The sequence below is a fragment of the Oncorhynchus mykiss genome, chromosome 1 (genome assembly GCF_013265735.2).
Source record: "Oncorhynchus mykiss isolate Arlee chromosome 1, USDA_OmykA_1.1, whole genome shotgun sequence".
Classification (NCBI taxonomy): domain Eukaryota; kingdom Metazoa; phylum Chordata; class Actinopteri; order Salmoniformes; family Salmonidae; genus Oncorhynchus; species Oncorhynchus mykiss.
In genome coordinates this window covers 68,674,017-68,690,788 of record NC_048565.1, presented here as the reverse complement: position 1 = coordinate 68,690,788, position 16,772 = coordinate 68,674,017, and the positions used below count along the sequence as shown (strand labels likewise).

General features: G+C 43.3%; 1 protein-coding gene across 27 annotated transcripts in view; it reads left to right on the top strand.

The window, feature by feature from the left end:
* The first annotated feature begins 445 nt into the window (after window positions 1-445).
* Window positions 446-16,772, top strand: part of LOC110527951 (collagen alpha-1(XIII) chain) — a 114,965-nt gene continuing 98,638 nt past the window's right edge. For 9 of the 27 annotated variants that reach the window (XM_036983808.1, XM_036983783.1, XM_021609775.2 and 6 more), the window contains exons 1-2: window positions 449-1,263; window positions 5,702-5,771. In XM_036983808.1, the coding sequence (XP_036839703.1) occupies window positions 967-1,263; window positions 5,702-5,771 (367 nt within the window). In that variant the 5' untranslated portion in view covers window positions 449-966. Of the gene's footprint in view, window positions 1,264-5,701; window positions 5,772-16,772 lie in introns of all 27 variants that reach the window. The other 18 variants (XM_021609697.2, XM_036983742.1, XM_036983723.1 and 15 more) reach the window with 7 other exon arrangements.

Sequence of the window (16,772 nt, the reverse complement as noted above, 5' to 3'; positions counted from 1 at the left end):
GTCATTTAAAGGGGTGTCCACATAGTTTTGTATATATGGTGTATAAGGAAGTGTTTCAGGTAGGCACAGGTAGGGCCTTATTGTTACAATAGTTACTTGAATGTGTAAAGAAACATGACAGTTGGAACACACTTGAGAAGGAGAATACCTTTGAACAGTGACGGGGTTGCAGGTTGGTGTTGGAATTCCCCTTCATTTTAATCAAACATAGGGCTCAACATAGGCCAACAAAATCCGTAGGCAATTCGATTAACCATATAGGCCTATTTAAGAGAACTTGAGTGCTTGATTTCCTACTCTTCGACATTAGACAGAAACGGACTACTCATGAGGAAGAGTCTATAACGTGCACTTCGGTGAGCAAGGGGTTAGCGTGTTCCCTTCGCATCTAGACTGTGCAGACCTAAAAATATCCTCCGCTAGTGCTGGATCAACTGGGGCAGCAACACCGACGTGAATCCCGCCCCGACATTTAGCCTAAATCAACTAATAGGAGGAGCATGTAGGCAACTAACTCTACAGTGGCGCAAAAGGCCCACGATAACCACTTTAGAGCAGAGGCGAGTGAGTGGGTCGGGTTTCAGCTGTTCAGAGAGCGCTCTGGTGATCTTGCAGAGATAGAAGGCTAGATAGAGACTGTCGTCTGGGACACAGCAGGACCGCTTTGAAGATCACGTCAAATGGCAACGCTGAACCACAAGGCAAATGAATAAAGCTCCCTTTCAAATCGGACATGACTGATTGATTGATCCAAATCTACAGAATGTCTCATAATACTTTGATATAGACACTCATCTGAATATAGTAAGGTGGTTGGAGAAGAGGACAGCTGCAACTTGCCCAAGGCAACTCCCCTGTCAAAAGTTAGGTCGCAAGGATATATATCCCTTACAATTCGATTTTCACCTTTCTCCCGATGAATGTTGGAATTTCGTTGTGGATAAAAATCTAATAAACACAACAAACATGGAAGAAGATCAAAAGTGGGGAGTTGCTGGTAGAAGTGTAGGCAGGACTTGCAGTGAGCACCCGTGCAAAAAACGCTTTTGGAGGAATTGGAAAGATTTGTCAGGTATAACTGTCGGCATCTTATTCTCTGCATTGTCTCTTGGATTTTGCATTCTCGTTTACCTGAGAACCTCGGAGCTTCAGTCCAGGATCCTAAACTTGGAAAAACAGAGAGATACGCAGCTCTCCGCGTGGATCTCACTCGAGCAGGTGGAACCAGTTATCTTTGGCCGAATAGATCAGATTCTGGAAGAGGTAAGGGTTATGGCCAAATGATTCCACATTAAACATGTATTTATCCATATTCTTACTTTTGTAGGCTTACTTACTGTAGCATTGATCAAATGATTAGGCTATAGGTTATGAAAATGTTTTTCACACCTGTGGGGAAACATTTTAAATGACTATTTATTCATTCCTTTGGTCATGCTACTGAAAGTATTGATGAGCCTACTTTCTAAAAATCATAGTGTATTTTGTTTACATATCTTATTTTAAAGGGCATGAATAGGATGTGTAGCTTACCCCGCATATCGATGTCTCTCACTCATTCCATAAGTGGTTGAAGCCGCGGCAGTTCCGATTGGTATTAGACCAGCTGCTCATGTTAACATGCACGAGAATATAATGTCCAAAGTACAAATAAGTTTGTTTATAATACTTTTTAGCAAGAAATATATTCATTTGCGGATACATACATTTAATATTGCATTTAATCACATGCACTCTCATTGTCTACCTCTAGATTCCGATGGAATAGCACATGCATGGAAAAGCGCGTCACATCCATAGCACGCTGGCTTTAGTTCAACGTCTAGTTTATCCCTAAATTGAAACCGAATGGGAGGAGAATTTGCGTACGTCTTTGGGACATCACCATAGTTTAGATAACAGAACTGTGAATGACCCTGGGATCCCGTCTGTTGTTTTAAAATCTGCTTTTCAACGCGCCCTTGTGCTGGCCTTTAATTAACCACTTCCACAGCTATACCAACAAGCCCTTATCTTGTGATTGAAGTCCCGCAGTGCCCCTGTTTTCACTTCCCTTGTTTACTTTAGCCTACCTTTGTTTGTTATGTTCCCCTCCACTTTTACTCGGGACATCATTGTAAATGCACTTATTGTAGAGACTGCAGTGCATAAGAAGACTCTTTTTACCCACTGCAATCATGGTCACCACACTCTATTTTTAGGATACAAATGTATGTGTTCCTATAGAAAATGAACAACACAGATTGTATCCTTGAAATCCAAGGTGAATAAGAGCGAAACCTCTCACGGTGCGTTAGAAAAGAGAGCCTACAAGTGAAAGTGAATATCAGCTTTTGGAATTTGCCGACTTGACATTGTGCATGTCACAAATACCCAATGATCTTATAGGTTTGATACATTGCTTATCATTCTTGTAGTTAGTGAATATCTGCTATGTAGCAATGAGCTGGTGGGGCCCATAATCATAACCATAATCTTCCTCCAGTCTCGCTGTTTGGATCTGTTTATATAAATTCACATTATTAATGTGACGGAACAGCAGATGTGACCGCTTTTTGCTGACAGCTTTTGCCCGTTTCACACAACACATTCCAGAGCCTCCAACAGTTTAATACAAATAATAATAATCTAGTACACGTTGAAATCCTCTGGAAAATGTAGCTGCACAGGCCTAAATTATTACTCACTATTCACATTCAGATTTTTGAGGTAATATCGCATACATTATTGGATAATGTACGTGGTTCATGTTTTTGTACTCTAATTTTTGTTGCTCAAATATTATACATATTTCCTGCTCTGTATCTCTGTATTGCTCTGAAAAAGCCCAGCTGTATGGTAAAAATGACTTGTGAGCTTCCTTTCTATGCAGTTTAAGCCACTCCTGTAGAAATATAACATTTATTCCACTGATTGAAACACAAATCAATAGTCTTGAGAGACACTCATTCCAAAAATGCTCTGACACCCCCTGAACACATCACCCTAAAACTGGCCTGTTCAACATTAAAATTGACCACAAAGTGTTCTCCGTAGGCTTGACAGAGGCCTAGCGCACATTTCTCCCTCTTCAAGCTCGTGTGAGTTTCAGTCCAGATTCCGAGGTGTAGAAAAGTGAGAAATACGTCTCCCCTTGCCCAGGGTTTCCTTGCTCTGGTCCCTGCTGGTCTGTCACCCCACAGTGTGTAAACTAGATGTGGTGTTGAGGTGCTCTGGGCAGCCAGACCATTGCTGAGCACTGAGCACACAGCCACCTGCCATCTCTCTGCATGTAATCTACTGCTGCAGTCCGATAGAGCAGAATGCGCCAGCAGAGTAGTGGGGATAAATGCTCCATGCACTAATAAGACAAGGTAATAAAAACAACACACTCTAGGGGACGCCTCTGTGCTTTCTCAGAGTAAAGTTGCATATACTGTAGGGCTGAGGCCGAGACCGGAGCTCAACCTCTCACGGGGATTTAGCAGTAAGAGGGTTCAGGTCTAAGTGAAGGTCTTGAGACTTCTGCAGAAGTGGATAAGAATGAACTCTCTAACTTTCTGCATTATGGAATCACTTTACAATTCTCTTCTTGTATATCAATATTCTGGATACCGAGCCATTTCCAAACAACCACAGGCTCGAAGGAAAATGTTGTGTATTGTAGATGTGTACTCTTAGGGGAAAAAAGGTGCTATATAGAACCAAAAAGGGTGATTCAGCTGTCCCCATAGGAGAACCCGAACACAGAGGGTTCGACATGGAACCCAAAAGAGTTCTACCTGGAACCTAAAAGGGTTCTCGTATGGGGACAGTTGCATAACCCTTTTGGAACCCTTTTTTCTAAGTGTGTATGGTAGAGTTAGGGTCCTTCAGCAAGCAGAGAAGTTCCTTTTACAGCTCATTTAACAATCTACACCTGTGGATCTTTTGGCGTGTCCGTTGGGTCCGTAGGGAGCAGAATTTATAGAGGGCAAACGAGTGTGGAGATTCATCTCTTTATGACACATGGAAACAACGCAAAGATTGTTGATTAGAACAAAATGATCAGTAATGTACTTTATGTCCTGGTGTTAAATGATTTAAGACCATGTGACTGATGATACCAATGTGTTAATGGCACGTCTGTTAGAGAAATCAGTGAGAGTCAAGTGGGGTATAGGTTTCACAGCAGAGCTATGGAGAATACGCCCCAAAGTCCCTCATTCCAGTAACAGAGATGTAGCCACAGGACAGGAGGACAGCGCTCAGTATAGTGCCTCCATAGCAGGGCCCCTGGGCAGCAAAGTCAGAGGGTCTTAATATTAATCTGACTTTGGGATTGTAAAATGTTTTGTCATCCTTTTTAAAATAGAATATTAAAACCAGATCAAAAACTCTGGCGTCGGGTTACCATTAAAGTGGGGAGGCAGAGAGGCGGAGAATGTACCTTCCTCTTTACCCTCCCTTTCTCTCTCCCCTTAACCCAAAAGGAGCGAGAGCCTCAGCTGCCATGTCTGCACCATAACACCTCACCATCCGTCTATCCACATCATGATGCCTGTTATCACCGTCAAGTCAGTCTGCTAGTAAAGAGACCACCCTATTCATTCTTAATCTAAATAAAGATATGCCTGTAAATTTGGTTAATATTGGTCGTTTGAAGTCCTGTAATCACATATTTTTCTTGTCCCAGCAGACTTCACTATTCATTGAGATTTAAAGTGGCTGTGGTTGTCAACTGTGACCTTTGATGTGGTTTCGGAAGCTTTTAGTGTCACGTGACAGATGAGATTCAGGACCATCAGCACTACGTATTGTCTTATTTTCTTTCCATTATCCAGGTGGGAGAATTCTTTAGAAGTGTTGGTATTTCGTTTATTTAAAGTTTAACTTGGCATTTCAGAGATCAGTAGAGAAAATGCCTGGAGAACATGTATCTCTCATTGTGGCTGGTCTTTTTTTAAAGAGATCTCCAGCTGAGTCTGAGAGAAAGGCTTGCCAGTATCAACGAAATACATTCCTGGACCCATTCATGATTCATTTAAAGTCGGTTTAGAGAAATATGTCAAAAGCCAGTTTGAGATGGATTTCGCATGAGAGTTTTGAATGACGGAGCGCTTTACTTCCAACCCTATGCTATCTGGAGCCAGCCAGCCAGCCAGCCACATTTTAGGAGTATGTCTGGCTGGCTTGACATGACCGTAACCGCGTATTCCCATGCTGACCTGAGTCAGTGATATGTACGGAAGAGCTATAACACATTCATAAATTTTAAGTTGATACCAAGAATGGATTCCCTTTTCCATGGCCAGTTTGCTCCATTCCAGAGTCTCTAGTGCAGTATCTTGGTTAGAGGCCGGATAGGAACATTGAGGTAACATACACAGTACATTTACTGTACCCAATGCTTAGAATTACAGAACACTCATAACTATAACATGTCAACTCCAGCACCTGTTTGAGGCCTCTAAACAGCACACGTGGCATGCCTCTGATAGTAAGTACTATGAATGTCCCTGACTGCTATGCAGTGGGACAGTACTGGAAGTTCTGTGTTAGATTAGGGTTGAAAAGCAAACTGTGTTTGTTTATCTAATGAGGTCAATTGTCAAACTTTGATACCTTGATTAAAGATGAGAGGGGTCTTTGTCATTTGATAATTAGGTTGATGTGCTTTTGAACTGTGATTCATCACCATCCACAGACTAACATTCTCTTCCGTTTTTTTCCCCGCGTGCAGAAATTGGCGGCTCGACTTCCCAAAACCCGAGAGGCCAGAGAAGCACCCCATAGCTGCGTCTGTCCACCAGGTAAGCCTAAGCCTCTGTCCCGCCAACTCTCATCTCCGATCCCTCACACTTGACTGATTCGAGCACACCTCTACAGCTGTGCTCAGGCGTAATCAAGGGTTTTATCCACCGCGACTAATCTGTGCTGTTCAAATCCCGCTTTGGTTTCACCCCTCTGGGCGAGCTCAGTTTGCACTGCTTAAATGGGTCACTACCCTGAATATGTAAGCGTGGAAGGGGCGTTTACATTTGGCAAACTGCTGCTGTAGGCTGGAGGGTTGAGTAGGGATGGTGAGATCTGTGTGGCCTGGTGCCAGTCTGCTTCTGCTCTCTTACCAACTTCTTATGGAATTGTAGACAATGACAATGGAGTAGGCAAAAGCACAAACAGATCTGGGTTCAGGCTACCACACAAGGATCTTTAAACATCTCTAATAGCATGTATTTTTTTTGTATAATGGTATTGCTGTAGCAACATTTCATTCAACAATTTTCTTTATTAGTGTTATATATTTGATGGTGGTCATTCACTGCACTTAGGTTGTCAATGGGAACAGGGTACAATACTCATACCATACGTGGACGATGAGAGAAGGAGTTTAAATGAGGTTATCTCAGTTGCCTAATAGCACGCTGTGCGCGTAAGGACACTTTTATGATTCACTGCTGATTGATGTTGGATACTGATACCTTGTGTGCATGTTTGTGCATGCTTCTGTTGTTGAACGTGTGTAACTGACAGCCATTAGAGATATGAAGCAAACCATGCAAACACTAAAAACGTCACAGCAAGGTTGGAGGGTGAAAAGACAGACAAGATCAAAGCAAGTAAGGGAGGATTTTATTGATGCAGCAGCTATGGCACTGCCGCACAATGCAGGATTCATTGTCTGAGTTTTAGGAGGGGCGACAGATGCAAGGATCCAACAGGTTTTACTGGTATATACTATGTGTACACTTGATACTGTACATGCCAAATCTTGCTATCCTTTTGCACGTGCCCTCAGGCTAGCTTCATTATGACGACAGGTGTAGGTGTATTTTGGGCACAGTTGGCAGTGGTTGGCGGCGTAGGCATTTTGTGTCCCGTTGGGTCATGATGCAAGCTGGTGTGACGAGGGCATTCCTTGGCTGCACGACAGGGCACGGCAGCCCACTGATAACTAGCCACATCCGCTACACAACTAACCCTGTAGTTATAGTATGGGTGGACTGAACGGAACAGCAATGACTGTCAAGAAAAAGCATTCACATTTCTTCCTTTGGAAACCTATGCCACAGAGAGTTGTGCACCTACGGCATATATTCCATTAGTACCAAACATTCTGGAACATCTTAATTGGGATTGTTAGCAAACATGAAGCATCGTGTCTGACAAGGAAAACTTGTTGTTACGCGGAGTGGAACAGGGGAACGCAAGAGTACACTCAGAAGAGGAAACTGGGATGAAGTAACCAAGGTATTTATTGAAACACAGGGGGAAGATGGAGTGCCTGTCAGGGGAAGCTTGGGTGGGTTGCAGGGAACCAGGTGCAGAGGCTGAGGCTGGAACAAGAGGGGTTGGAACAGGGTAAGCAGGTCCGGATGGGAATCCAAGGGAGCAGTAGAGTGGGGAATCCAGGACAGAGTAGCAGGATGATGATACGTGGAACTGGAGACAGGGACCAGAGTCAGAGCGGGCGGAACTGTAGCGGAGAGGAAAACAGCGTGAGGCAAGGAAAACAGGTGCAACAGGATAACAGGATCTAAATAGTAACAAACAGATAGAATCGTAGACTGACTGAGCAGAGATTACGATCTGGCAGTGTGGAAGTGGCAGAGCTGAGTATTTGTAGAGGTCTTGATTATGGAACAGGTTGCAGCTGGTGGGGATCTGCTCTGACTCCAGCACACCTCTCACCGCCCACACACAGAGAGAGGGAGAGAGTACTGGGGGAGTGGCAGCAGGTCAAGGAGACACAGGATGAGCAGTAGAGGGTGTGGCAGGAGCAGATGGAACACTTGATTTGGTAAAGGTTCTTCTGTCACTAAGCCCACCTGCTGTTTCTCTGCTCAAACCCCCAGGTGTCAGTCATTAAGTAGTAAAGTGTGTGTGTGTGTTTGTGAATGAGTGGGCCTATGCGGAACAGGCCTGTGAGAACCAGCGGAGGTGAGAGCGTACACACATTAGTGCTAATTGGTCTTGTCAATAGGATGTCAGAGTCTTAACTGACCGGTAAGTGTCTTCGGAGGTTCCGTGAAAACCAGTTAAGGTGGACGTGCTGTCAGAGCTTCTGAGAGCAACCCTTTCTTTTCAGGTGTGAGAGCCTTTTAACTGGAGCCATCCCAGATGGCTTGTGTTTTATGGCCTGGGCAGACTGTTTGGCAGTTTCTGGTCACTCATTTCAAAAACTGCTGTCAAATGTACATCTGAGGCCTTGTTTCCATTTTTATTTTGGAAGTGTTTCAACATTTTCTCAAAATATAATATGTATGTTTTCTAAGTACATTAGGCTAACCATTCCTGAATATACTTAATGTGAAAATGTACTTTTGGTTTGCTGACCTAAGCTGTCAGTGTATGAAGACAACAGTTCCAAACAGTAGCATAGCCAGACATTTGTTGGTGGGTGGGCCTGCAGAGATTTGGCTGCCCCTCCCAAAAATTATAACAAAATAAAGCTAATTAAAGTTCAATTATAGGTGTGTTGACTGTGATAAAGGCACTGGACCATGAGCTGTCTTGTTTAATAAATGAACAAATGAAGTAGGCAGTGGCATGTCTAGTGGTTAGGATTCGGCTCTCTCATGGCCCGGGTTCGATTCCCGGTCAGGGAACTAAACTTTGGGGCGGCAGGTAGCCTAGTGGTTAGAGCGTTGGGCCTGTAACCGAAAGGTTGCTAGATCGAATCTCTGAGCTGACAAGGTAAGAATCTGTCGTTCTGCAGTTAACCCGCTGTTTCTAGGCTGTCATTGGAAATAAGTATTTGTTATTAACTGACTTTCCTAGTTAAATAAAGGTTACATTTAAAAATGTAGCATATTACAAGCACTGTAACATATGCCTCAATATGGTCATATTGGGGGTTTGGCTTTTAGTTATTTTTGGCCACCCATCCCATGAGACTGAATGTCATTGCAGTTCTGCTGGAACCGTGAGGCAAATTCTTTCATATCCAGGATGAAGTGTCAACCACTCCACCCCTCCTGCCACCTGAGTGCAGAAGTCCATAACCTGTAATACATTACGTAGATGGAAGGGACTTCATCACCTACTGGAGAGTTGAAGACAGAACCTCACCCAGAGAGCTGTGCGTGTCAGGGTGTTACACAGACAAATCCTTAGATTTGGGAAAATAGACCATAATGATGGAAATGCCATTCTAGTTCTGGTTAGACAACTGAAGTTGTAATCTACACACAACATATTTTGATTTGTTAGGTTAAGTGTAGGAAATCAGTCTTTATAAGCACATCAATATGATATTTTCATCAGAAAATGTTTTGTCTTTGTAACATGAACACATCCATACATTTTTGTTGTTGTTAATGTATCTACAGTCAAGCTGGACAATGTTTGTGTAATGTCCACATGTAGCCTACTCCTATAGGGATATTAGTTATGGGAAAGACCTAACAGTGGACATAAGGAGAGATGAGACTAGACAAAACTAGCCAGCATATTGTGTTGTAGGACAGCTGAGCTGACCGAGGACCGCAGGCATTCCACTCGCTGTAGTTTATATCGTTTTCGCACTAACATGTATTTATTTACATGACGAAACGTTGAAAACAAGTTGCAAGCTACTTTAGTAGCAATGCGTTGTAGAACGCGTGTCTTATGAAACGCATTCCAGACACTGACTCTCGCTGTCTTGCCATAACGCAATTGACAGAGAAATATACGCGATATAGGATAGCCAGCTGTAGCTATCACCAAGCTATGCTAGCTAGCTGCTGTCAGCTTGGCTAAACACAAGGTCAGCGCAGGTTTTAGCCTACACATGGAACTGAATTAGCTGACTATCTCGAGATGGTGAGTCAGTCAGGAGGGGAGAAGTCCTCAACTTGAATGGCAAAGGCACACCCAAGAAACACCCACATCAAACCACACCTCCAAGACCACTCTTGTTTGCCTTCAGTAATGGCTGCTAGCAATTCTTAATGGTCATTGAGGAAAAACAAGGCCAAATCAGGAAGTGCAGTCGCCCTTTAACAATGACAGATACCCCGGTTCGGTTCATCAGGACAGTGTGGCTGTTGTCCCTTTGCAGCCTGCCACCAGGATTCTGAAGCAATGCATTGTGGGATATGTGTATGTACAGTGCCTTCTGAAAGTATTCATAACCCTTAAATTATTCCACATTTTGTTGCGCTACAGCCTGAATTCAAAAAATAAATTTATGGAAAATTACATACAGAAATATCTAATTCACATTAAGTATTCACACCCCTGAGTCAATTCTTTGTAGAATTCCCTTTGGCAGCGATTATACCTGTGAGTATTTCTGGGTAAGTCTCTAAGAGCTTTCCACACCTGAATTGTGCAACATTTGCACATTATTCTTTTCAAAGTTCTTCAAGCTCTGTCAACATGAAGCAGCCACCACTGTGCTTGAAAATATAGAGTGGTACTCAGTAATGTGTTGTATTGGATTTTCCTCCAAACATAACACTTTGTATTCAGGACAAAAAGTTAATTGCTTTGCCACATCTTTTGCAGTATTGCTTTTATTCCTTGTTGCAACAGGATGCATGTTTTGGGATATTTTGTACAGGTGTAACGGATGTGAAACGGCTAGCTTAGTTAGCGGTGGTGCGCGCTAAATAGCTTTTCAATCGGTGACGTCACTTGCTCTGAGACCTTGAAGTAGTAGTTCCCCTTGCTCTGCAAGGGCCGTGGCTTTTGTGGAGCGATGGGTAACCATGGTTCGTGGGTGACTGTTGTTGATGTGTGCAGAGGGTCCCTGGTTCGCGCCCGGGTATGGGCGAGGGGACGGTATAAAGTTATACTGTTACATTGATGCTATTGACCCGTATCACTGGTTGCTGCGGAAAAGGAGGAGGTCAAAAGGGGGGTGAGTGTAACGGATGTGAAACGGTTAGCGGTGGTGCGCGCTAAATAGCGTTTCAATCGGTGACGTCACTTGCTCTGAGACCTTGAAGTAGTAGTTTTGTGGAGCGATGGGTAACGATGCTTCATGGGTGACTGTTGTTGATGTGTGCAGAGGGTCCCTGGTTCGCACCTGGGTATGGGCGAGGGGACGGTCTAAAGTTATACTGTTACACAGGCTTCCTTCTTTTCACTCTGCCAATTAGGTTAGTATTGTGGAGTAACTACAATGTTGTTTATCCATCCTCAGTTTTCTCCTATCACGGCCATTAAACTCTGTAACTGTTTTAAAGTCCATTGGCCTTATGGTGAAATCCTTGAGTTGTTTCCTTCCTCTCCGGCAACTGAGTTAGGAAGGACGCCTGTATCTTTGTAGTCTGGGTATATTTATACACCATTCAAAGTGTAATTAATGACTTCACCATGCTCAAAGGGATATTCAATGTCTGCTACCAATAGGTGCCCTTTGCGAGGCATTGGAAAACCTCCCTGGTCTTTGTGGTTAAATCGGTGTTTGAAATGCACTGCTCAACTGAGGGACCTTACATATAATTGTATGTCTGGGGTACAGAGATTAGGTAGTTGTTCAAAAATCATGTTATACACTATTATTGCACACAGAGTGAGTCCATGGAACTTATTATGTGACTTGTTAAGCACATTTTTACTCCTGAACTTATTTAGGCTTACCACAATAAAGGGGTTGAATACAGATATTTCAGCTTTTCATTTTTAAATCAACTTGTAAAAATGTCTGAAAACACGATTCTACTTTGACATTATGGGGTATTGTGTGTAGGTCAGTGATAAGAAAAATCGAAATTTAATCAATTTAAAACTCAGGCTGTAGCACAACAAACTGTGGAACAAGGGGTGTGAATACTTCCTGAAGACAGTGAAAATATGGCTATACAGTGCTCCCAGTGTCCATCCTGGCCCTGTCAATCAGGGTGGCACACAGTGTCCACATGGCTCCAATTCTTTTGTTTATTTAAGTAGTGGTTGCTATGTTGACTGAAGAGGAACGCTTTCGTCCTGAAGAGCTCTCCAATTGTCCCTCAAACGTCAACAGATGTTGTATTTGATTGATTGTGACCTTGTTGTCAGCTTCACTTGACTGAAAGGAACTTATCATTGTAAAGTATGCATAGTTGTCCCTTTGGTGCAAAGGTGGTAAATGATGTATGTACGGAGTGCTGTTGAGTGGAATCTTTTGAACTGTGGTCAGAGTGAGTACTTCACTCGAAGGACACGAGGCATTAATTACGGCTTGACATGTTTGTGAGAAGTTGAAAAAAAAAAGATCCTCTCGTGGGACATGCTAAACGGAGCTGGGTAGTTAGCATGCTTTAAACATTTCACTTTTCATTTACGCTAAGTATCATGATTACGATTTTATTTTATAACAATTTGTGACTCGACTCCTCATTGCCGTTATAACACTGACGACTCTCTAATGTTGTCTAACACCAAGTTCCTGGATATAAAAAGTCAGACATGGCCAATGGCTGAATTGTGCCCATGAATCGTCTGGGTATGCGGAGATGTGTACTGTACATCCCTGAGTGTCTAATAAGCATCACATGCTGCCATAGGGAAACATGGCGAGGGGGTCAGTAAGACCTATGTGTCACCTTCTCATTACCTCATGTTAATGGTCACATATTGACCAACGCCAAATAGAGCAATAGTCGTATTCTTAGCAGCATGGATTAACGTATTTCACAAAGCCTTCGGCTCGGAGACTGTTGTTTTGGTTGGCTGGACATTCACAAATTGTTATTTGTAATGGCTTGGATGTGTTTGTGGTGTTTATTCTGGATTTTTGGAAATGTGTTAGCTGAACTATTTCACATAACTGTGGTGAATTGATTATCACAGTGAAGTCCCCCAGTTGCATTAATATGATTTCATGAAAATAAAACATTCTCAAATGTATGTAAATGTACAGGTAATTCAAGGAGAAATGCTCATCAGCATAATGCTAATGTGAGATGATCTTGGTAACAGGGACAGCAGGGAGTTTCATGTCACAGTCAGATCAACAGAGAGACAAAGGGAGTGAAGCATTTGTGTTGTTTCATGCGCGGACGATACAGCGTGTGTATGTTAGCCCTCTTATTTATGGGTGTAAAAATGTGTGCGTGAGTATCTATCGGCTCTGCCGTCAACGGTGTTGACATCGATGTCTATGCCGTCAGAGGAGTTGCACATGGCGATATGGTGACTTTGTGCACGTTTGTAGCAAATTAATAACATTCATGTATACATATATATCAATATTTCAATCATTATAACTATATTGTGTATATATATATATTCATATTTTGTACCGAATGAATACAAGTAACTAATAATCTGTCAAAGTGTAGGAAAATGTCTGTGACAGGGAGATTGATCCAGGCCCTTGTTCCAAGAGTTGACTCCAGAGCTGACTTGAATCAACACATTGTTGGCACTTTCTTGGATCTAACGTCCGCAAACAGAGAAAAGAGAGCCAGCGAGCACACCCCTCCCCCTCTTGTCATTTGCATTTCCGCTTCACCAAAGAAGCTAACTCCCTGGATTTAGCTGGTTTGTGGCTTGAAATCACAACAGTGACCAACATTGAGCTAGGAGGGATGGGAGGGTGTATGTAAGGGTAAAGGGGGGGATTCTATCTTTGGAAGAGCATGTCACTGCCACTGGTTGGACAACATCCTGGGACAGGCAGGCCAGAGTGGATCTATCATCTCCACATTGCTTTGGAAAAGAGCAGGGCGCAAGCTCTTGTCCCATCCATCTGGGAGGATTAATCCAGGGGAAAAAGGGGAATGGGGGATAGCAGGAAGGCGGCAGAGGATAAAGGCCTTTAAAGTCTGCATCCCGAGAGGGAGGAAGCGGGCTTTGACAGTTTACCTGGCCGGGGTCTGAGGGGAATCCATATCCAGAGACAGAAGAGGGTGTAATCAGAACCCCTTGCCACAGGGCTGGCAGCCTGGCATGGTTGGCTTAGCTGACCCCTGCTCTACCCATTCACCACCCACGCCACCCACAGAGTCCAGGGCAATGAGGGAGCCAGCCAGGCAGGCGCTGCCACCCACTGTCCTTCACACAGCCCCTATCTGGCCTGAGGCCGGGCATGAAGACAAACGTACAGCACTGCACGACACACACAGAACTCTCTCCAGGACACTGACAGAAATCTCTCCATGACACCGACAGAGCTCTCTCCAGGACACCGACAGAGCTCTCTCCAACACTACCCCCATGTGATACATTAGCATAATGCATATTCTTTATTTCCTTTTATTATTTTGTTTATGATATTAAGATAGTTTATTTGTATTTATATTGTTGTTATTTTAGTTGTTATTTTTCAGATGTTTAAAGTACAGTTTTAAATGCAGATGTTAAATGCACATCCTGTGTATCAAAATGTGTCAGCGTTCTGGAAAGACAGTCCATTCCTATTGAGTCTACATTAGCATGCTTGTCCATGAATCTAAATTGGACTTGTTTAGAGGAGGTGAAGGACCACTTGGGGAGATAACGCTATGTACAAACATTGTGACTTTTTTATTGCCCAAGGTACAAACACTTGTCAGTGTTGCTCCAGTGCCAGTTTCTCTTCAGGGTAGTGGCGCTCATTGACTAACTGGCATGCTGGGCACTCAGCGCATGCCTATAGCACGCTCGCTGACAGACCAATGCAGCTCCTGTGTGTGTGTGTGTGAGGGAGAGATCAGCAGAACGGGAGACGGAGAGCAGCAGAGAGTGTGTGTAAGAGGGCGAGATCAGCAGAGAGTGTTCAGCAGAACGGGAGAGAGAGAGCAGCAGAGAGTGTGTGTAAGAGAGAGAGATCAGCAGAGAGTGTTCAGCAGAACGGGAGAGAGAGAGAGAGCAGCAGAGAGATGCAATATGTTTTTAATGTTTTTTTAAACTTGCTTTTTGCCTGTGTAACCTCTGGTGGCAGTGCATTCCACAATGACATGGCTCTATACATAACTGCGCGACTCATTAAGTCTGTTTTTGGTTTGGGTACAGTGACGAAACCCATAGTGGCGCGTCTGGTGGGGTATGTATATCTGTTTGAAGTGTATGCAAATAGATTATACAAATGGTTAGGCATTTTCAACACAAAAATGTTTCTTAAAAAGACAAGAAGAGAAGTTTTACATTCCTTCTCAACCCTCAACCATGAAAGACTATCAAGATTAGCTGCCCAAGACAACTGCCCTGAGGGATACTGCACTGTTCCATTTAAGAATACTTTGAGTTCTATTGGATAAGTACCTCTCCAACCATGTGATGGCCATAACAAGTGAGTTTTAGAGCGAGAGTGAGCAAGTGAGAAAGAGAGCAGCAGAAAGGAAGAGAGAGAAGGCGAAAGAGCGAGACGCTGGGAGTGAGCACACACATGGCACCTAAATTAACCCGGTGCAGTAAAGCCAGTGAATCCAGAGTCACTTTTAAAAAACATTTTTTTTACTCTCCCTGTAGATGATAATGTAGTTCAACAAGACCCCTGTTTGCCCTTACAAACAAGAGGTTTCCTCTAATCTTTGCGCTGGGGTGGGGGTGAAGAGGTCGTGGGGCTGGTTATTTAAGGAGTCCCCAAGTTCACCTTGATATCCCTGCTGACAGGAAGAGGGGTTGGCGGATCCACTTTCTTCGCCTGTGATTAGTTTTCAGCGCAGCTGCCAGTGTGTGGCCATACTTGGGGAGGGCTGTCGCCTGCTACAGACAGAGACTAGATGAGGGAGAAAGGTGGACAGAGAGCAGTCAGAGCACAGTAGAGCTAGCTGACCATCTGGTTTCTACATAAGTCTGGTCCTGACCAAAGAGCTTGCTGCCACTCGATCCCCCTCCCACTACTCCAACTCCAACTGAACAGTCACATCCTAAACTTGTTAGTATCTTGTTCGTAGAACTTTCACAGCCAACCCAATGCTCCAATCAGGTGGAAACGCCTTTATGGCTCTTTGCCTTCCTACCAGTTATTTCCGTATTGAATTTGAGGAACGGTTGAGCAAATAGAGAGAGTATGCTCTCTGCAATATCTGAAGATTGTTTTGCTGATATAAATACCAGTGAATCAGACTCTGAATTAGGACTGGTGCTATGTACATATAGGGCTACACTGTATGTATCCAATTTCACATTGGCTTTCGGTCTGTATGTTGTGTGAGTAGGCTTTAAGAAATGCATGGTCATTCAGCTCGGGTTGGCCACCATGAAGCACCAATTGTGCTGCTACAAATAAAAACATGACAGGAAACACATAGAGGTGAAATTAGATGTAGTACACTGAGCCTCCAGGACAATTCTAGTTGGTTAGGAAAACAGAAATGCACCGTCTTAGCATGGAGAAGTTTAATTGTGGGTAGAAAACCCAATATGATTCATTCATTAAGGAATTTTTTACATGAATGTATCTCTGTATGGTTTGTTTTGTTGGAACGTGCCAAGGGCTGTAGACTGTAAATGTAACTGGGCTTGATAGCCAACTCTGCAGCGTGCATATTTTGCATTGACTTTGACAAATAAACAAAGAAATGGAGGTGCCATTAGATATGCAAAAGACCTAGCAGTATACCTAAATAAATCTCCCCTCTCACAGTTTCAATTATCCTTGACCATACAATTTTCAAACTCCTGTCCTGCATTCTCAGAGGAATACTGGAATACCAGGGCTATTTTCCAGTGTTCCGGAGAACATTACAGAAGTTTGGCCTATGAACATTCATGTGCTTATGCATGTGAAGATCTAAAAATGTCAAACTTAGCAAGAGCAAAGAATTTGATCATTTTCTCTGGATGGAGACCAACCAACACAAACATCTACACTTCAATTTCAAATTCAGTTATGGGATTTGGAGCGGGTTCAGTAGTTCTCCAGATGGTACAGAAGTTAGGCAGAACTCCCAATACAATGGGACTCCAGTCTG